Here is a 22046-nt window from a genome sequence, read left to right as displayed (position 1 = left end):
TGTGTATACTCCAAAAATATTCATGTACATTGAAGTTACTTCTGCTGAAAATGCTTGTCTACAATTTTGGTGTCTTCAGTTTTACTCAGGATGTAATTTTACATACAGTTTTTAAGTCCATTTGGAGACATTCTGTGCTATTTAGATCTCTTACAAAACATCTAAGACTACACTTTAATTGACAATGCTCTGATGAAATGAATGCCATTTAACTTGATACTGTTGCTACATAAATATGGAACAGATTCCATGTTCCTAACTGCTATTGACCAAACTTTACTCTTCCAATGGAACTTCAAATGTCTAACTGAGTTTGTAAACCCTTGTATTATTTTTGCCTCCTGATTATATACATTAGATCGTACTGTGAAACAGACCACAACAAAATGAGCAAAGGCCTGGAGCCTCTTGTGCTCTACAACACAGGAATAAAATGACATTTGATAAATGGTACTTACACCATTTGGTCACTTTCCTACAACCTATCTGAGTGCAGCAATACCTAGAGCTTGGTTTTCAAGACAGACATAACTGCTTAGAGAAGTTACATGCACACAACAGAACTGGTTTAGGAAAAAAGAAAAAAAATGAGAATTTTTCAATTTTTTGGACAAAGCTATAAAAGTGTCAGAATACACCCTAAACAAATTCTGACAACTTGTTTAATGGGCTGTATGTGCTGATTACTTTAATTTCCATCAGTCCCAATGAGAGGAGATTTATGGAAAAATTACAATTTAGAAGCAGAAGAATATATGAAAAATAAATGACAGAAAGAATGTGGTTATTAACAAGCTCTGGAAAACGGAATGTAAAATCTAATCTCAGCAAAGGAGCATACTTTCGAATGCAATAAAAGTGGCGGCTAAGGTTCTCCGAAAAGACAATATCAGAATTTTGAATGGTTGGTTCCATTGAAGGTCCAGAACACTGCAAATTAAAAATAAATGAGAAAAAATTACTATTTCCAATTAATTTTATCTAAAATACATTAATCTTCAAATTATTTGCTAATAAATTAGAAAAGAACACCTACAAAAGCGAGATCCTCCAAGGAACACCCGATACTTTTAAAAGGTGGGGACAGGCTTCCGAGCGCCTCTAACTCTTACAGCTCTGTACGCGCTAGGTGCTGCGAGCCCCCGCGGATTCATTTCGGCAACTACTCTGCAGGAAATGATCAGGAGCAGCACTCGAAGCTCTGCCAGCTTATCCCTTTCTTTAGCCTCTGTAAAAGAGGATCACCACAGAAGCTGCAAGAGCAGCACCCAGCCAAACTCCAGTGTCTCCAGCAGCAGTATCTGCTAAGTTTAGAACCTGGGGAGGAGGGGAAGGGAGCATAAAACATGCAGAAATCTGCCCACAGTGGGAAACGGGCATTTCCTATGGTATTATTAGTGACTCCAGTCCTTCTGGACGAAAGTGCTCTCTGCAAGATAGTTAATCATAGTTTGCTATTTGCTTCAGTGATGCCTCAAGCAGTAACTTAGCAAAAAATACCAACACCTAAAGTAGATATAACTTTCATAAAGGCTAGCTAGACTTGCCTCCAAAAAACCAGGCATTTATTAAACATGCTTTGAAAAAGCTTCAAAGAAAAGAAACAAACCTGAAATCTTGACATTATCACATATAACAATTCCAGTATTATGGTTTTATTTTCTTTTAAATGTCATGAAAATTAAAAGTTACCACAACAATTCCTCCAAGGTACTCAAAGGCACAATGCGCTATGCAGCCATATTGCACAGTATACCCAAGAAATCGCAAGGTTTTTCCTAGGACATTGCGAAGCATGGTACAGTGTTACGTCGTTCAGCTGCTTCTAGTCTACAGTAAAACAGAAGAATATCATTCATTTGGTAACAAACAGCCTAATGTTTACAAAACTCTTTTGTATCTGACAACTGATGGACTCTTAAAAAACAAACAAAACAGTGAATAAAACCAACAAATAATCAGATACATCTGAGCAGATGAATAGTTTAAACTCAAGTGCCATCAAGAAGTTTTTAACTTACTACTTAGACACTTTCACAGATACAACTAATGGACCCCTCTCACCAGCTTATTAGTGAGATGCAGTTGAGTAGGAGCTGAAATAAAAAAAAACACCTTTGCTAAACTAGAGAAATTAATGCGAGAATGGTGTCAGTGCTCCCCGCGGACTCAGCTGGGATGTTTTTTAGTCAAAACAGCAAACCAGCTTTAGGTTTGTCTGAATGGAATCCGGAAAGCTGTAATCATGCCTTTAAATGCAGGCTTTGACTTTCTCACTGGACCACATATTGTAACTCAGATGAAATTATTTATTAAATAACACTTGATAGAGTTAACCATGTGAAGACAGTGCAACTTAAATCACTGTTTTTCCTCAAGCACCAGTATTTAAAACTGAACACTCAACAGCAAAACAGAGAAGCATCAAACCATCTGAAGATATTTTACAACTGAAATTACATTCACAGAAAAGTGGGGCAATCAAGTAGTCAACAAAAATTTTAAAAGCAACCTGATAACCAATCAAATGAAAAAAGGCTTGAAAAACTAGTCAAAATTGAGGGTAAGAGAGTCCTGAATGGCTTGCCTAAGTAAGATTACACTAGAAAAAGAATGCAGTTGTTGATAGGAATGCTGAAGGTTTTGCAGAGCTTTCCTTTGACTAGAGTTCCATTACCAAAACACCTGCATATAAAAATAAGGCATCAGGTCTTTTTGTTCTCAGCTACAGTACAGTGGCCTAAGTTCTACAACACCTAAGACTGTATATACTTCTAACTCCCTCCCCCATATATTTAAGCCAAACTCTGATGATTAGATGTAATTCCTGCAATGCTAAACTAACTCAAATGTTTCCTTACCTCAACTTAAGATATTTTTATATATATATTTCTCCTAAGAAAGTGGAAAACACACATACTGAAGTGAAGCAAGTTTTACATTCTGCAAGAAATCTGTCCCCCTTAAACTCAGCATCAGCTTCATCATGAACTAAAACCACAGCAAGATTTCCCTCATTTGCTAAGATGGGTTCATAGAGCTTCCTACACAAATGCAGTAAGTTGAAAAGAAAAATGGTGTGTGTACAATATACCCTACCTAATAATGAACTCATGACCTCTCCTTACATATTTCATGATGTTTTGATATTTAAATGCAAGTAAAGCTAAGCACTTTCACATTCCTGCACAATGCTCTCTAGAAGTTAATGAGAATTTTGGCTGAATACAGACAAAAGTGGATTTTATTCTTTGCATTTATAGTATTTATTTATAAAGAAAAAACACGGCCATTCCTGGGGGAAAATGTTCTTTACCAAGCTCATTTCCTTGTTCCAAAAAAGTGGTTTGGTTATTTGATTTGTGGGGTTTTTTTGTATAAAACATCTCCAGAATAAATCCACTTACACCAGTCTGGGATGTATCATCCTTAATATTAGCTAATGAGTTTCACAGCAATGACCCAACATACAACAGAAAAGTCTTGAATTGTTTCATTAGCACACACAGTGCCCAGCACACTGCAGGACACCCTGTAGAAGCTGAAAGAGCTTTGCTGTAAGCAAAATGTGCTTTCAGCAGAATTTATTCTGGAGAGCCAGAAAAGTAGTTTTGTAAATTATTCCAGGAAACACAGGGTTCAGAGTGCAATTTACCTAGAACTGTCATGGTAAAAACTAACCAGAAGGATAAAACATGAGTGAAGAGGTCTCAAATTTTCTTCCCAGTTCTCTTAAAATAGATTCTTAACACCTGTGACACGAATTTCATCAGTCCCAGTTTATAAATGTGGCACAATGGATTTTTTTTTTTTAAATGCTCATGCTTATCAGACATTCACGATAATGATGAAAAAATGCTTAGCTCTATATATGGCTTTTTATTACTAGTCAAGTTAATTTCAAATTAAGACATGCATATATATGCATACCTAGATTATACACAGTTTGAACCTAACAAGATAACTTCAGAGGATTGGGGGGTTTGTTTTTAACATTAAAGGTCCATCTTTAGACATCCAATGTTCATTCCACAATTAAAGGTCCATCTTTAGACATCCAATGTTCATTCCACAGAACAACTACAATCCTGAAAGTTTCCATGTAGTTTTAAGTAACACCTTCTAGTTAACAAGTGAATGGTCGTAGTAAGAGTAAGCCCAGTCAAAAAAAACAACAACACTAGTTTATTAAAAAACCCCACAAAGTATTCACCTTACAATTGCAATAGCTTAAGCATCAGTAAAATATAACTGTTTCCTCAGAAAACTATTTATCAGTACAAATTTTAAAACAACGCCATACTGTTGATCACAAGAAAGTAAACAGCTGAATGTTTTTCCACATCACACAATTTTAATACAAAGTGCTGTCAGCAGGCAACTCTACTAGATACGGCATAAGATCATTAAGCACAATAAAACATATAAGTCACAGGCCCCTTAATGGAACTGTTGTATAAACATCCTTATTACAGAACTAACAGCATAAAAACTGTTGTAATTACTTCCAGGTACTACCTAGTATCATATAGGAGGTAGCTGAAAATTTTATACTGAAATAGACATTGTTTTTATATAGAACATAAACATTGATTAAAAAAAGGTTACACATCCACATTTATCTCATAGAATACGACTTGGTTATTTTACAAGAACTGCATAGTTTATCCCCTGCAGCAAATAAAATGCAAAATGTAATTACTATTATCTTCTGTTCCCTTTTCCTTACATAGCCTATGCCTTCAGCATTTGATTTTTTTTGTTTGTTTGTTTATAAAATTAATCACAGCTAGCAGGGTGGAAATCACTTTGAGCCTCATGAATGACATCCAAGAGATGGAAAAGGATTAGTTCTCAGTTGCTGCCAGTTATAGCACCAGGTGGCTTTTTCTTCAGTGAAGGTGTTACCGATAATCCCATTACATTGGTACTAAATCTTGCAGACATCAAAATTATCACCAAGGTTCCTTTTCATCCCATCCTTTCCAAATGACTGGAAGTCGCTTCACCTGAAAGAAGTCAAATCCACATGCAGCTGCTGTTTTAGCAGCCAGCAGACTCCCTGAGAATGCCAATCGTGATCCAATTTCGCTGTGCTGGTGGCCCCCTATTCCCTGTCCAATAATACATCTGTTAAAAAATCCTACAGCTACAAATCAAGTTTAATCCTACCAGGGACCTCATGTTGGTCTTGTCTTCCAAAAAGGCAGCAGGTTTTGCCATCTATCTCTGCTAGTGTCTGGGGAATACTCTTTAAATCCCAGCCCTACTTAGAAGAATAAGCTAAGGATCACAAAACATGACCTCAAAAACCCTGATATGACTATATTCTGACCCAGAGGCATTCATTCTAGGTGAAGATTAGAACTTTGCATAATAAGATTACACAGCAAGTGAATGATATCAAGGGACTATCCATATGCAGCCGCCTGGTTTTCTATAGACAGCCTGTGCTCTGCAATATGCAGTGCAGACGAAACAGAGCTTGGTCTTTCTAGCTGAAACAAAATAGATTCACATAAATTAGTTGGCCATTTCCAGATTCCTAAATCCCCTATTACATCTTTTATTGACAGCTCCTGTGAGGATAGCACAAATGGTATTCTCTTTGTATTCTTTGCTTGTGTAACAATCACACTCTGAGGGAAACGTACATAGGTTGTCTAGAAATTAACATCTTGTTCGCTGTAATCTTGGATTACAATTAACTGTGTACGTAATAAAATTAGGAAATCAATGAGCAGATTTATCATCTCCAGATAACCAATGGCATTGTGTAAAGCAGTTTAACATATGGTGCCAAAATTTTAAATACATGAAAATTGAAGTCACAGCCAATGAAAGTGTGGCTAAGCAAGTTATCGGACTTAATATTAAATATATTTTTCACTACAAAAAAAAAATTTTTTTTTGTTTTATGTAATGCTTCCTAATTCTGAATTTTCACTGAATATTTAGTGATAGTTTATCAGTTTTATCCTTACCTAAGAAACTCTTCTCCTAACATTCTCTGCTTCTAACCAGATACCTTTCTTCACTCAAGGTAATTCCATAACTTGCACCATCTCTTTCCCAAAGAACTACTCAGATTATAACTTTAAAAAAAAAGTCAAAAGCCCAAAACAAAGAAAACTGCACACTGATTAGGCCATTTCAAAATTTATGTTTGCGCTGTTATTTATATTAAACTATTCTTCTCCAGCTTCTGCATGAAATTAGTTACCTGTGCTAGAATAGTGAAGGATGTATATCACATTTATTGGGATAGATTCTTCCCACATCAGATACACAATTTAATAAATATAAAATGTTTTAAATATTCTAGTTATAATCTGAGGATTCCGAACATCTAAAGCAAAATAAGGAAAAATTTTCAAAAAGTCTTTCTGTGCAGGGGCCAGGCAGAACTTGATTTGTATTTCTAGCTGTTGGTTTTCTCTAGAAGAAACACCGGATTCAGTCTGGCAAATCTGAAAAACCTTGGTGATGTTCTAGAAGAGAAGATATTTTTCCACATTATCTCTGCTAGACACTGACAGTTTGTCTTCAATGAGTGCTCCTTCATCTACTGATCTCAAGCTGACAATGAGCTCAGTCCTGTAGACATAAATTCACATAATGCAATCCTCCCTCTGGTGTTAAACGACTAGAGACTACCTACCTAAGAATAAGCAATTTTTCAAAACAGATTTCAAGTAGATCTCACTGGTTCTATTTACTGCTGGGAAGCAACTCCTAACAATCCCACAACCCTGTATAAAATGCTGTATTAATGGTCAGATGCATTCCAGGGCTTCTATCTTCCTCTGCAGCTCTATACACTCATGTTTGCTGAACAGCAAAATCCAAATAGCTGAGCAAAGGCATGGTCGTACGTGGCAAATGTGAGCCTCTGAGGGATGCTGAAATATTCACTGAACAGTTTCCTGTAACAATGTCAGAATTAGGACAAACGCCAGAGGTCGGACAGACAGCATAGTCTCTTTCCTGGTGACTGAGAAAAATGTACCGTGTCTATGTGACAACAGTTAAATAACCATATTCTGAGCTATTTGCTTTTATCTTAAATTTAAAAAAAATCACTTGCATAGACATGTGCAAATTTAAAATTTATTTTAATTAACTATGACAGTTACAAGTCCAATTTTCACACAAGGCACTTTAAAACTACAACCCTACAGAAACTAAAGTTGACCATGGCTCACATGTCCCCTGCACTTCCCAGTGCTGACACACTTTCTAGAAATATGCAAGTACTTCTGGAAATACTACTCAAAGCAGTGAATAGAACAGGGGTAAATAATTCCCCTACGCACTGACAAGTTAAAAGGCTGTTTACTTAAAATAGTTGTCATTACAAGGAGGATTATTTGCTGGTAAAAGAGCAAAACCAACAAAAAAACACTAAACAAAGAAACATATTTATGTATACCATCAGCAAGGCTGTTTAGAACGATATACAAGTAAGTGTCTTATTCTCATCCCCAGTGTTAGCCTCAGATTAAAATGCTGTCATCCAAGTGTATTCTACAGTGGTTTATGAACACAGAAATCACACAATACAAGATCTTAACACAAATAGTAAATCAAACCTATTATTAAACATTTGAAAAATACAAAAGCAAAAATAAGACCAGTTTTAGCACTGTCAGAAAATATAAAAATAGTAAGAGTCTTTCTGTAGGTTCATCAATACAATGCCCAGTTACAAGCATCACCTTCTAATGAAATATCTTATGCATACTCTGCATTAAAAAACATATTAAACAGAAGAAAAGTCAGACAAAAGTGAGATCAGTATTTACATTTTTCAAGTTACCTGAACAGAAAAATGCAAGTCAAGTGCTTGTCATTGCTGCTAGTCTATAACAATTTTGACAGCTTACCCAAATTTTTTTTTACTTACAAAGTTCTAAATATACACAGGTACATGGATTCAACTACTTGTTTTTCATAGCACAAATTGTATTTCATGTGAGTTTATGCAGTAAAAATAAACTTTAATCAGTACTTTTTCTCATTGCTCAATAAAATTTTATTAGTAATTTCTGAGCTGTTTTATGTACAAAACAGTTCTGTAAATTCTTCTCCACTTACAGATACAAGTAATATAAAAAGTTCCAAACATCAATAGATGAGTGCAATGATATTCAGTCTAAGTTAATCCCCAGACATCCAAAATCCATGAATAAAAATTCATCAGTTTTAAATACACTGAGCCTATTAAGCAAGAACAAAAGCATATGCACAAAAGAGCTTTTAATATATTTCAAAGCCCACAAGAGCCATGGTCTCATTAAAATTATAAATTACACAAACATGGAATAAAGATTCAAACTGCAGTGCAGCTAAGCAGATTACAGAAAACCCCGCGTTCCATATGATAACACACCATGGCCCTCCCAGATGGGGGCTTGGAACAAAAAGGCCATCACTGCAGCTAGGGAAAACCTCCTTGTGATCTCTGGTTTCTGTTCAGCAGATGACAGCCAAATAATATGTTGATTACTCTGTTTGTGCTGCTAAGCTTGTAAGATGGAATAAAAGCGATATGATCTATTGTGAACTCAATGCTAATGTGTTGCTCCACTCATAAATAATATACTGAAATTATTCTGAAACTATCTTTTTATCTGAGTTCCAGGTTTTAAATGCATGAGCTAAAATAAAAAGCCAGCATAAACTATTATTTAATTTGATGGTTTAAAGTAAAAGATACAGCTGACAATAATAAGTGAGAAAACTGATTACTCAGTGAATCAAATAAGTGGAAGTGCCTTTCTCAAATTTAGCAAATGATTGTATGCTGAGGTACAGAGTACCTGCATGATGCTGACCATACTCCAGCCCCACAAACTGCATCATCACTGATACCAAATAGATTACCAAAAGGGGCCTGTATGGCTTATTTTACCACAGATAACCACCCCAAATCCACATTTCAAATCAGGACACAGGTACTTGTAAAACAGAATAATAGTACAGAAACAATCATTGTGTAACTTCACTAATACTACACCTCCCTCACTGAGCTGTCTTAAAAACTATTTAAGTTTTTATTAAGTGATCAGATGTTATTTCATTTAAGTTTACTAACTTGTCTTGTTCCAAAAGCACACAATTTGGCTTGCCCCTTCTTCCATATTACACTGCCTTTTAAAAAAAAAAAAATAGTGACTGCTCATACAGCTCCTTTCACAGATACTGTGTATATGCCAAGATGACTGATGATCTTCTTATAGTTTAACATTTGTGAATTTTAGGTCTTATGCCAGAAATGTTAAAAATTCTATTAAAAAACCCAACACTGTAGCTTGGAAATAGCATGAGATCAAGACCAAACACTGCTTCACACTTCTTGGACCAACAGAAGCACATTTGATAAAGACCAATGATGGAAATATGCAGCTCTAAGAGTGTGCAAAAGTTATCAGAAACATAAAAATGTATTTAAAAAGCTCAATTACATTTCTTCCTTTGCTAAAGACACTGAGACAGCTCTAAATCACAGAAATAATGAAAATACAGAAACTGAAGAGATACTAGAATCAAGAACATGCAATTCTTAAATCTAAAAATTCAGTTAAATTACTTCCTCCAGAATGAGTCTCCCCCATTGCAATGAATTAACACATATATATTATTTATACAACAACAAGACAGGACCTTGAAACAATTACTGAAGTTCATATACTAGCAACCACAACCTTAAGCCTGTCCCATTTACAGTATTGTAAATTATTCTGCCGTTATCAGTTACAGTATTGTTATTTCTATGACCTTGATGATATTTCCATTTCCCTCCATCTGCTTCAGTTTCTACAACTCTAAATATTAATTTACTTTTATTCATCTTACATATGTAATCTCACACAAAATGCAAAATAGTACCTGTGGGAAAAAAAAATGGTAGCAGTCGTGCAACTCAAGCACTTTCTTAGGATACATTTATATTTCTATAACCAAAACTTTTTTCATATTCTTATGAGATTCCCATAACAAAAACGTTTCAACATCAAACTTTTCCAGCTACTGTCACAGCACTGATATCTAAGCTAGCAAAAGCTAACTCAAGTCACCACAAACTTCAATGTAGAGTAGATAATAACTTGGCTTGAGTAGATAGCACTGAAGCGCAAGCGAAATAGCTTGCTTAGGTAGCCCTTCTCCTAGATACATGACCCTGAAATGGGCTTTCAGCAAATACAGCAGTTTTGGCAGGGAATTAGCAGGCTCAGTATAGGAAATGGAAGACACTAAATCCATTGAGATAAAGAATAATTAAAGTTTGCTGAAATACAGCTTGGCCACAAAAAAAAGCCAGTGTTTTCCACTTTTTTTCAATCATAATATTGGAACAATATAAGTTTTCTTACAATGTAATCTTCTTTCTTTCAATGTAAGCAGCCAGTAGTAGATCTAGCTTTCCATATTTGAAGTGAGTTTTACTAGATTGCTTATGTTTTACCTAACTTCACAATTCATGCTGAAATACCTAAATTTTAATTCTTGCCCACTTGAAGTCCAAATTCCTCCTTTCTTCATCTACTGATCAATGCCCTACTTAGTTTACCATTCTAAATAAGTTCTTACAACAGTCATATCTTTTGAAAAGCAAGACTTTGAAAAGACTTTTGAAGATTTCTCTCTCTGTGCCTAGAAAAGGTATAGTTACATAGCTCTACAGAATTACTTACAGCAGCACATGGCTCATCCCCCACTCTACGGATAGTCATGATGCTGTGAAACTAGATGGAAGTCCACTGAACACACCTGAAAGTGCAGAGTCATCAGAACAATCTGGTCCTCCATGAAACCTGAGGATTGCACACTTTTGTGAAGCCACTGACCAACATCACTACTTGGGAAAGCCAGAACTAGCATCATCCTGAGCTAGGTCATTAAGTGCATCACTATTCAGTGCTATATAAATTATTACATCTAGCTCCTTCTAACACACCTATAAGCATTTCAGTTCAATCACTGCTCTTTTGCACATCTATCAGACTAAAGATTGAGTAGTTCATAAATCTAAGATAGAATAGGCAGAGGGGGAAAATCTGCTTGTTAGAGGATAATAAACTATCTGAAGTTACTTCCACACTGACAGTGTGTAAATTACATCCTTACATTGGCAAATATTCCCATTTTTGTGATCACAGAGATTGAGATTTATTTTCAATTAACTATCAGTTTATCATTCTACCCCAGAGTAGGAACTTTCTGATTCTCATTTAGCAAGTCTGTCGTACTGCAATGTATGTCAGAACCTGTTGTTGAAATTTAAACTGAAAAACAATGTCAGCAATACAGATTCTACACTTCAGCACAGTAGTCAGGAGTTACCTGTAAGCATAAGAATAGTTAACATTTATAGAAGAGAGGAGGTCAAACAGGTAGGTCTGTGCAACTAGAAGACTAATGACACAGATTTCATTTATTTTTAATTTCAGAAACTACTGCATAAGTACTTGTTGAAACATTACTGTTTGGTTTTGGCTAATGTTAGAAGAGGGGAAAAATTCTCCATTATGAAAAGTCCTTAAAAATATTTCAGCAGAGATGAACTATAATTTTAAAATAATTCTGAAGGTGATAGATTAAATCTTTTCTGGCCATGGGCAGGCCTCAAGTACTTTGCCAAAGCATTTCACAGGTTTCAGATCTCAAAATATTGCAGAGATGATGTACAAAAAATAGCTGAATGAAAAAAAAAAAAAGCACGTTCTATCCCACAACATAGATGAGGAGCAAACATTGCCTATATTCCAGCACTTGCTAATACCATAGATTTGTAGTAAAAATAACATGGTTATTTGGAATTATGCCTTTAAAGACTAAAAGCCCTAACAACTTAGCAGAGAACATAATGCTTTTTTGAAATTCAAAATGTGTCCATTCTTAAGCTTTGTAATATCAGCTTATCAAGAAACAATGCTATATCAACTAAAAATTAATTTCAATTGTACATATATTTTTACAGATATTCAGTGAATCTGAGGCTCTAAAAGCACATCTAAAGTTATTTTGCACTTTGCATAAACTGCACAAGCATAAATTAATTTTTAAGAAATCAGATATTAACCTTTCCTTTCCATAAATCAGTTGCCTACAATACTTAGCTTTAGAAATGCGTATTTAATTAAATATGTACAATCAGATTGAAAGACAAAAACGAAGGCTCAAAATATCAAAGTATTTAAATCACATTTTTCCAGCTGAAACAAAGTTTCACATCTTCCACTGACATGCTGAAGAGACAAACTTTTATTCTTTAAGGGCAGCCATTTGTATTCAATATGAAAGAGACTTCTGGATATTAAACATCTGGAAAGGCTAGAATCAATCTGTCTTAATTTGTAGTTTTTAATCCCGAGGTAAACTTTATATTGACATGGAACCCAGTACAGAAAACATTACAGAATATCAAAAACCATAATACCAAAAGCCATAATACAAGTAATACTCCTCTAGTTTTTGGGGTTAATTTTTTCCCCATTACTTTTAGTCCTATCTTGCAAGTAGTTTTAAATTAACATCATTTAAAAAAAATAAAATTATAATTCCTCCTTTTATGATAAACAGAAGGAAAATAATCTCTATGAAACACGCCATTAATCTGTATGACACTTAAGACTGTACATTCAACTCACAACTCATTTTCAATATTAGCATTACTGAAACTTCCAGAACAGTATACTATCCATTTTTACAATCTGAAATTACAGAAACATTAAATAACTTTTTTTATAATTTGTTATTATCTTCAGCACATACCACTAACTCACATCTCCCAATTTATTTACTTCTTTTTTAAAAGAGCTGTTGAAATGTGACAGAGGTTTACGTTTTTTATACTATTGTTCAATATACCCATGGGGATGCATTTAGGTAACATCTAGAGGCTAAACAAAATCATATCATGTTTTATATAGTATCATACAAATGTTATGTTTTAAACCCTCCCACTAATTATCATGTTTTCCATGGACTGATTGGATAAGTAGTCTTTAAGCTTTTTTCGTACTGAAAAAAAACCCAGGCCTTTTGATGTCAGAACTTCCAGGATTAAACATTCTTTCCAGTTGTTGGCTCATGGCCTGAAGATCCTGCACTTTCAAACTTATCCCATTCTAGCTAGTTCAAAGATCAGGAAAATGAAGCCATCTTCTTTGCAGCCATAATCCATGACCCATGCTGTTAGATACTTAAGAACATCTCAAAAGCAAACTACCTTGTTTCAGCTCCCTACAGGAACTCAGCAGGGCACTGGATCACATGACTCAAACACTACCTAGTCAGGTGACTCAAGAGCTAATCTGATTTAATGACTATAAATCTTTAATCAGTACAGTCTAATACCATCACATTCCAGAAGTGACAAGGGAAGCAGCTTGGCAATGTATCAGCAAATGCTAATAAGATTATGAATTAGAACTGCCACTAAGATGCAGTTTTTTAGTTCTCTATCCCATGCATAAACCCAACAGAACAATATTCCTGAAAGCTGGTCAGGCAGATATATGGTTTTGAAACAAAATGCACTGATGTGTTTTATTCCAAAATGACAGCATTTTGCTCATTGCCAAAGAAGGACAAGAGCATACACTGAATCTTGTAAGGCACAATTAAAACCTAGCAAAAACATTAATTTGAAATAAAGGAAAGTAAAATATGTACCTCATTAACATTGTCTTGTTGAAAAACACTGCTCACAAAATACAGCCTCAGCTTGCATTAACTGAAGGACCCAAGAATTTACATCTGCAACCCACATAGTCTGTGTGCAGTGAACAAAGAGGCAACAACAGCCATGACAGGTGTGTGTCCTCTTATCAAGCAGAAAACAACTAAAGCACACTTTAAGAAGTGCTGCTATTTTGGGGACAACAGGATTTTCACCAAATCCATAGGCCACAGCTTTTGAAGAGAAATGACAAACATACTTGCAGATTGAATTCCAAGCATACCTTTTCCCAAATATTTTGATTGCTCTCACTCACCCATTGTATACCCTCCATTTTTTCCTCAGGGAATTCTCACCCAAAATCCTCTTAATCCATCTTAGACTCTGCATTTGGCATTGGCAAGTAGTTGAATTGGATCAGCAAGTTTACAGTAAATGGAAAATAGCTTGATTTCTTCATACTAGAGTCAGGATTTGCAGTTAAAATTGATATAAACGTTTGATCAGGTCTACATGATAATATGCAAGCTGTAAGAAAGAAACACTGATTATTCCACAGTTTAAGACATCCCGATCTAGACACAAGGGTTTAAACTTTTCCATTTTACAGTGAGCTGAGCAAGACCATAGTCAGTTGCCACAGCTCAGCTGACAAGAAATAACTTGCCAATACCTTTCCTGATCACTTGCAATTGTCTCCATGTTCTTTAGTTTCTCTGCATTTCAATTCAATCCCTAGAGCAGGAATAGTAGGCCTTATCTACATACTAATGTATATTTGGGGACTAGGGGGGTTTTATACAGTAATATCTAGAATAACAAATCCTGAGGTCTTGCTTTCTGTCAGACAGCCTCTAGTGGGATCTTTTACAATGGCTGGAAATTCATCTTTTGGAAAGTGAACATGAACATTAGCAAACATTTAGTATCATTCAAATAGTGTGAAAGAGCTATTATTACTCCTTTAACTTAAAGACATTTCCATAAAATTAGTTTCTTCTCTATTTGTCTGAAAAGAGAGGCAGATAAGTCAGATGCTGTAAGTGGTGTTTTCATAAGCACGTATCCGGCTGTAAAGCTTTATTGTATTAAGTAAAGTTGGGGGTTTTTAAATCTTTTCAAAATACCTTATTTCCACACACTTTCCAAATCAGTAGGACTTTAACTGCACATATCATCTTAAAATGTGACAGAGAGAAAACATAAACATCAAAACCAGAATTACTGTAATACTTTTTAATGTTCCATTCTTATACTGAAGAACTATTACTACTTCTCCATATTTTTTTGTAATACCTGAAAGTCTCTCCTGTTACAAGTTACATTGTAAGAGACAGTTTCTTTGTATCTCAAAGGACAACAACTCACAAAATTTAACAAAAATGTCACTATTACATTCTGAAATAGCTGCAAGGTTCAGTCAGCAAGAGGTAGAAGGTTCAACTGACCCCTCTCCCCACTGTGTGTATATGGACTTTTCCTGAATGCGTCAACTCAGCAATATGACACAAAATTAAAGAATTAAGAAAAATCGATACATAGTTCCAAGTCAGATTAGTGAACTGAATCAGTTTAAGAAAGGATATGACAAGCACCAGGGTCTGTTGGACTGGAAGTGGAGGAAGAGAAGGAAATGAGACTTCCTCTTTTAGCAACATTGTATATCAGCTTAGGAGATACTGAGATTTTCAGTAAACTTGTACTTTATGCAAGCAATTCTATGAATGGTAGGACCACAGCATAATGATTCCCACTTGCAAAATGCTTCATTATGTGGGGTCCAAAATGAAAGAGGAAAAGGAGAATTATTCAGCCTTTAGTTTTAATTGCCTTGTAGGAAAATGAGGTAAGAAAAAGGATAAAACTACCTGTCAGAGAAATAGTAATGAGAAATAGAAGAAAAGAGGTCTCAGCCCTAGATGTTTACACCTATTCTGTAAAGTTAAGGCAACCTATATTAGTATACTTTACTTAAACAAGCAAGGAAATAGGTTCTCACTGAAGTAACAAAAAGGAAGTATACTGCTTGAAACAGGAAAAAAAAATAATCACTGAGACAAAGCACATGTAGTATATCATTTGATTCTTTTTCTGATAGGTAAGTGTTAATCTATCAAAGACGTTCTCAGCGGGTTACAAGCATTCCATGAAAAAGTCCCCTAATGGATATACTGTTAAACACATCAGCAAGCACTCATATCTGAAATATTTAGGTAACTGGACTCCAGAATAACAGAACAGTAAGAAACAGAAGAGTTGATGTGATATTTTGAAAGTGGAGAACTCTAAATTTCAGTCTCCTCACTCAGTTGTACTGAATTTATACCATAGGATCCCATGACAATAACAGATTCTTGAACGCTTCTTTTAAAATAATTCTGAATTAGGTTTTATGGCTTTATTTTGTTAAAGTCTTTCCAACTCCAGATATTCACAAATCATTAGTCAGATCCTAAAGAAATAACATTTAATTATTATATTTATTTCTTCTCATGTTTTTAAATGTATCATTTGATTTTTTTTTCCTCTAAAGACAAATACTTATAACTTTCACTAAGTAATAATCTACATCTGAAATTAAATATTTATTATTCAACACTTCACAGCTTAGCAGCAATTATAAAACATTAAGACAACCTCTTGATACTCATAATAAAGATCTTAAACTGTCCACTGCTTAACACATAAAGAAGCTTGGCCAATAGTAAAATGAATGTAATTTCACTAGCTAGGAAGACTTAATACTGAAATTTCATGCTCCTGAGTTTGAATTTGATAATAAGGAAAAACTTTGATGTTCAGGATTGATAACACTGTTGCTCTTTCTTGCTGTTCATACTTAATACAAGGATTATTTTTTTTTCCCCCTCAATTAAAAAAATATAGGCTGAACAACCAGAGGTGTTTAAAACCACAGCTTATAGCAATAACAAAAAGTCATTAATTGAAATTAAACATCAAGAGTGAAGAATTAAAACATTAGTCTCATTAGTATATCCTGCTATGTGCTAAAGTGTTCGAGTAGCTTGGGCTGCATCTGAAACACCAATAGATTAAAACCAAATATACAAATACTTGTGATTGTGGCTATTCTATATGCTCATATGGATTTCTCTTAATTCAGAGTACTATAAAAGAAAATGTTGATTTATAAAGCAAACATACTAAACTTTTTCATTAAGATAAGATGGATTTTAATGTCTACGTATATAACAATATCAGAAAAGGAAATAACAAGTTCAGATATTTCATCAGTTTTTACATACACTCAGTCTAGGGCAGTTGTTTGCTGCCACGTACAAGCCACAAGCTACTATCTATAAATTGCTAATAAAGAGTAAAGGACATGCTAATCTTCCAAAATACACAAATCAACATTCTATGGTAGTAGCAACTGATTCAACAATAAATGGTAACGAAGAACAGAAACTATGTTCCCCACATAAAGTAACTTTTTCTACCACAGCTCTTGGCTTATGGCCAATTGATGCAAGAGCTTGCTTCCGAGTGCGAGGTCTTACATCATACATTTATTACAGATCCATGGCTATTTACAAACAAGAGCATACTTGTATAAATGTTTACAAACTCCAAGCATACTTATATACTATGTTACACGCAGTTAGTGAAACACTATGAGGAAAAAAAAAAAGAATGTTTTACAAACACTTTTTCCTTCCTATTCACGTCCAGGCTCGTGCGGAAGAACCGCGGCTTTTGAAGAGAGCGATACCGGCAGTGCGGCGCAGAGGCCGCGGAGGGAACTCAAGGGCAAAGGGGCCAGGAGAGCCTCTCCCTTCACAACTCGCTCAGCGTCCAGCCTTATTGACACCTCAGGCACCCCCAGCCCCCCGGGAGGAGGCAGCGGGGCTCCCTCCGCAGCACGGCCGGCGAGGCCGAGTCACCAGCACCGCCCCGCCCGGGACGGGGCCGCCGCCTCCCGCTCCCAGCCCCGGGACCCCGCGCCCGCCGGCCCGGCCCGGCCCCACCACGCTCACCTACCCGCTCGCTACCGGGCTCCCCGGCCCTTCCCCCGCCCCTTTAGCCTGCGACGTGCAAACAACGCGGCCTCCCATTGGATAGCGGCTTTCCCATCCCGCTCTCCCATTGGCGCAGAGGAAAGGGCTTGATTCTTCCCGGCGTCCCCTTAGCTCCTGTCAACCGACGGGCAGCCGAGATGGCGGAGGCGCCGGCGGCCGGTGGGGCGGTGCAGGTCCGCGGGGCCACCAGCTTTCGGCGGAAGGCCGCGGCCGGCAGCCGCCTGGCCGCTGTGGCGGGCACTCGGCCTTCTGTTCGCCACGGGCAGCTGCTGCTTTCCAGCGGGCTCCCCTCCCTGGACGGGGTGCTAGGTTGGTGGGGAGCGGGACCCGGGACACCCCCCCCCCCCCGCCCCGCCCCGCCCCGCCCCGGCGGCCCTCTGCCTCGCCAGGCCCGGCCTGTCACTCACCTTCCTTGGCTCCGCAGCTGCTCCCGCAGGCTTTACCTGTCTCCCCACAGTCCGTGGGATCGGTGGGAGGACGGGTGGAAGAGAGGAAGGGGCAGAGCGGGATCCGTTTCCCGCCTTGAGCCCCCCGCCCCGTGTGAGGAGGGGGGAGGCGGTGCAGGCAGGTGCGCCTGCTTTGCAGCCTGCTTACCGAGGGGAAGATGCCGTTCGCCGGTCGTTCGAATCCGTTTAAGCAATTTTTCTAGAGTGGAAAGCTAGTCCATAAATTTATTTAGTAACACATTCTTGTTATACTTCAAACCGTCATAGTTGAGGCTGTGAAGTTTTGGGGTTTGAAAACAATGTTTGCTGAATTAACTTGTGGTTGCATGTGGGTTCTGGTTCTTCAGTATGGCAATTTTTATGATGTGTTTGACCATAGGACTGGACTCTCAGGGTGTCTTTTTTGTCTTGCTCACCACTGCTACATCATTATAAATGCCCATTTAGATAAGTTACACTGGTGTGATGCTGCTCTCACTGTCTGTGACTCTGCTTTTGCCTGCTGTCATGCTAAATAGATCTTGGACTGATCTGTTGTGAACATTGTTATGTTACAACCTGTGGCATGAACTAGCACTGTTTACCTGGATTGGGAGCTAATTCATTTCACTGTTATAAACAGCATGTGTTATCTGTATGGACTAAGGCTGCATGATCCTTTTATTAACTACTGATACAGTTGCAGTACATCTTCAGTGTACATAGATGGGACTAATTTTAGGTGAGGAAGGCTTGACTTTAGCTTTGTTCATTCATCCTTGGAGGAGTACATGGAATACAAGAATATGCCGATTTTTTTTCTAAGGATATTCTATATGAGTTACAAGAAATGTAGAAGTTATATCCATTTTATAAAGAAGTTTTTGCAGCCTATGTATCTTAAGGAGAATCACACTTTTGTATCTTTCGTATGTGTGTCTCTCTGGTAGGGAACACCTGCAATTTCATCAGGAATTGACATCCTTTTGGAGAAAGCTCTTCCTCATTAAGAGAGAAGTATTTCATCCAGTGAGTGTAATTTGTGAAACCCTTTAATTGCATAAATATAAGATTTGCATTGAATATTCCGGTTCTTCTCCATATTCTCTTTTATAAGCAGTGGATTTTGCACAGCAAAAGACTGCACAGGTGGCAGTCTCCTAAATGTCCAAGCACCTGCTAACATAATTAGTGGTTCATTAAGGAAACTGGGGACACTTCTACCAGTAAACTCGGGATCCCTTCTAAAGTACTTTTTCCTTGTCTTCTAAGTATTCAGTAATTTCTGACCTTAAAAAGTTTTACATTTGAACATCAAGAAAGTTTTTCAACCCTAGTAATAGCAACTTTTGAAAAAACTTTTAAGATGGTTTTGGGGTTGTGGCATCTTTGAAAAACTGGAAAACTCTCTATTCCTGTGTTAAATCTTTGGTAACCTTCTAGCCCTTAAATCTCTGATTTCTGGAAGCTGAGTGAGTAGGCCAGAAAAGACTCGTGCCAAACATACTGTACTGTAATAAAATTTCCATTGATACCAGGTGCTAGGCATTGTTGTAGACAGACTGCCCAGCTAGGTGGACCTGTACAGAATCATTTATTTTGGAGGCTGGGGAGAGACCTCAGGAATTCATCTACTGCAGCCTTAGAGCAGGCTCAGCACTGACTTCAGAGTTGGTTGCTAAGGGCTTTGTCCAGTTGAGTCTTGAAAATCTGCAGTGACAGAGATTTTACAGCCTCTCTAGACAACCTGATCCAATGCTTAATTATCTTTCTAGGGAATTTTCTTTTTCCTTATATTCACGTTGAACTTTTTCTGTATTTATGTCTGTTGTTTCATGCTCTCTTACTGTACATCTCAGCAAAGAGTTCAACTGTCAACAAGAGTTCAGTAGCTTTTCTTAGGTAAGGGCAGGCTGCTATTAGGTCTTCCTCTCTCCTCCAGGTTAAACAAGCCCAGTTCCCTCAGCCACTCCTCTTGGGTCATTTACCCCATCTTGGTTCCCCTCCACTGGACTCACTTAAGTTTATCTTTACTTCTTTCTTGTACTGAGGGGCCCAAAATTGGACTTTGTATTCCAGATGTGATCTAATGGGTGCTGAGTAAAGGGAAGTAGTCTCATCCCTTGACCAACTGACTCATCTTCTGTTGGTACAACCCACTATGCTGGTGACTGTAAAAGTATGGTGCTTCTGTAGAAGTGTTGTACTTGATCTCCTACTTGTCCTGTTCATGTGTGTGCGGAAATGCTTCAGAAATATCTTGCAGAATGTTGTTAGTGTGTTTCTTAAAGAATGCAGTTACCTTTTTTCCTCTTGCCTACTAGCAGCTAAATAATTGACTGTACAAAATATTCAGTTTTATTGTCATCAGGGACTGAAGGCAAACCTTTTTGTCTAAATTCACGGTGGAAGTTACTATAACCTGTTTTGGTCTGGTATTTTTCAAAGACATATTTTTCAGCTGTCACCAGGCAGTCTTGTAGATCTCTTGCTTTGGGCATTGATTATGCTTGCCTTGTCCAGAAGCTGCAACACAGATACAGTATTATTTGCCAGACATGAAGATATATATATAGCTTATGAATAAGTGTGAGCAATGGAAGGCATGGTGTTACCAGACACAGGTCTGATAAGAAACTTTTGAAGAGAGGAAAAGGCAGATACATAGAGGAATTTCTTTTACCCTACAGCTACTGGCTGATTTGTTACATTATTGTTGAGAGCTAGATCTTCTTAATAAGCAAATTTCCTTTCAGAAAGAAGTGATAGATAAGTGCTGGATTTCAAATGCTGTGTTACTATTAAGGCGCTCTTTACGTCTCCAGGCTTAATATTAAAGTTTACTTTCAGGGTTTATAGACCATATATGCCTGATTTGTGCTGAAGCAGTTCTCTGTGATGAGCTGTAACTATTGTCTAATATAACCATCACATGCTTGGTATTGAATGTTTTGCTTCAAAGTGCTTGAAAAAAGGTCATAGCTATGCTTTGAAAATAATAGGGACACTTCTCAACTTGCAAAGTTTGTTGTGTTTCAGGCCATGAGTTCTTAAATCTCATTGCTGAAACTAGCAGTGTGGAAAGTTACAAGTCTCGCATAGTTGTTTAAGTGTACTACTGCCTTAGATACTATCAAAGAAAAATTAAAACAGCAAAATTAGAAAGAATTACAAGTTCACAGCAGTTGTCTTGCGTAACTTTAAGATTTTACCTCTTCCTTTTGATTCTGTCAGCATTCCTGCTACTTTTTCCCTGTCGTCTGTTTTTTGCTTAATTTACTATTATTGTTGCTCATTGTAATATGAATATGTAACCATGGTAACTGCAATAGTTTTACATTCCATCTTATAGATTACACTTGTTAAAACTGTTCGCTACATCTGATAATGTAAAGCCAATCCTCTGACTTGAGTTTGCCTTTAGCAACCAAAGTATGTGCACATACATTACAATTCTGGCTTGTAGAAAGAGACAGTACAATTGATGACCAGAAAATCTAGCTTGTGAGAATTTTGTCTGTCCTGACATACTGTTTGACAAACAAATTCTGTCTTGAGCAAGCAATTTAAGAACAGAAGAGACACTACTTCTGTGGTGGCTACAAGTGAGCTTTTTATAACCAAGATTTTAAGTCTGTATTGCCATGAGGTAATACATTACTTATGTCTGCTTTGGTCATATTTTATATGTCAAGCTATGACTTGATAAAATCTCATAATTTTGAGCTATTTTTTTCTATGTCCTGTATAGAACATGTGTTAGTTTTAAACTACTGTTGTAACCTGTGCGTTCTGTCTCCCTGAACAATTGAATGCAGTGAATATGGGAAGCATATTTTATATCAACCATCTGTATAATTTCAGATTTTGGTCATTTTTTCTCCTTTCTCACAT

General features: G+C 36.8%; 2 protein-coding genes and 1 long non-coding RNA gene across 6 annotated transcripts in view; 2 read left to right on the top strand and 1 right to left on the bottom strand.

The window, feature by feature from the left end:
- The window catches only part of IMMP1L (inner mitochondrial membrane peptidase subunit 1), a 36079-nt gene extending 18340 nt beyond the window's left edge, over window positions 1-17739 (bottom strand). Inside the window, exons 1-3 of one of the 4 annotated variants that reach the window (XM_042785505.1) lie at window positions 17690-17739; window positions 1693-1830; window positions 842-930 (exon numbers count right to left, since the gene is read on the bottom strand). In XM_042785505.1, the coding sequence (XP_042641439.1) occupies window positions 842-930; window positions 1693-1797 (194 nt within the window). In that variant the 5' untranslated portion in view covers window positions 1798-1830; window positions 17690-17739. The other 3 variants (XM_042785504.1, XM_033006995.2, XM_042785503.1) reach the window with 3 other exon arrangements.
- Window positions 1837-7413, top strand: LOC122152608. Its single transcript, XR_006164678.1, has 2 exons — window positions 1837-4001; window positions 4042-7413. It is a non-coding gene; the product is annotated as an uncharacterized LOC122152608 (long non-coding RNA).
- Window positions 17740-17828: 89 nt separating the features above from the next.
- ELP4 (elongator acetyltransferase complex subunit 4) overlaps window positions 17829-22046 on the top strand; it is a 146064-nt gene continuing 141846 nt past the window's right edge. Inside the window, exon 1 of the mRNA XM_042785353.1 lies at window positions 17829-18036. Coding sequence (XP_042641287.1) covers window positions 17865-18036 — 172 coding nt within the window. The 5' untranslated portion in view covers window positions 17829-17864. The remainder of the gene's footprint in view (window positions 18037-22046) is intronic.

This window comes from Tyto alba, unplaced genomic scaffold, assembly GCF_018691265.1.
Source record: "Tyto alba isolate M040663 unplaced genomic scaffold, T.alba_DEE_v4.0 Super-Scaffold_8, whole genome shotgun sequence".
NCBI lineage: Eukaryota > Metazoa > Chordata > Aves > Strigiformes > Tytonidae > Tyto > Tyto alba.
The sequence above is the reverse complement of the archived record's forward strand: the minus strand, read 5'-3'. Positions and strand labels throughout refer to the sequence as shown.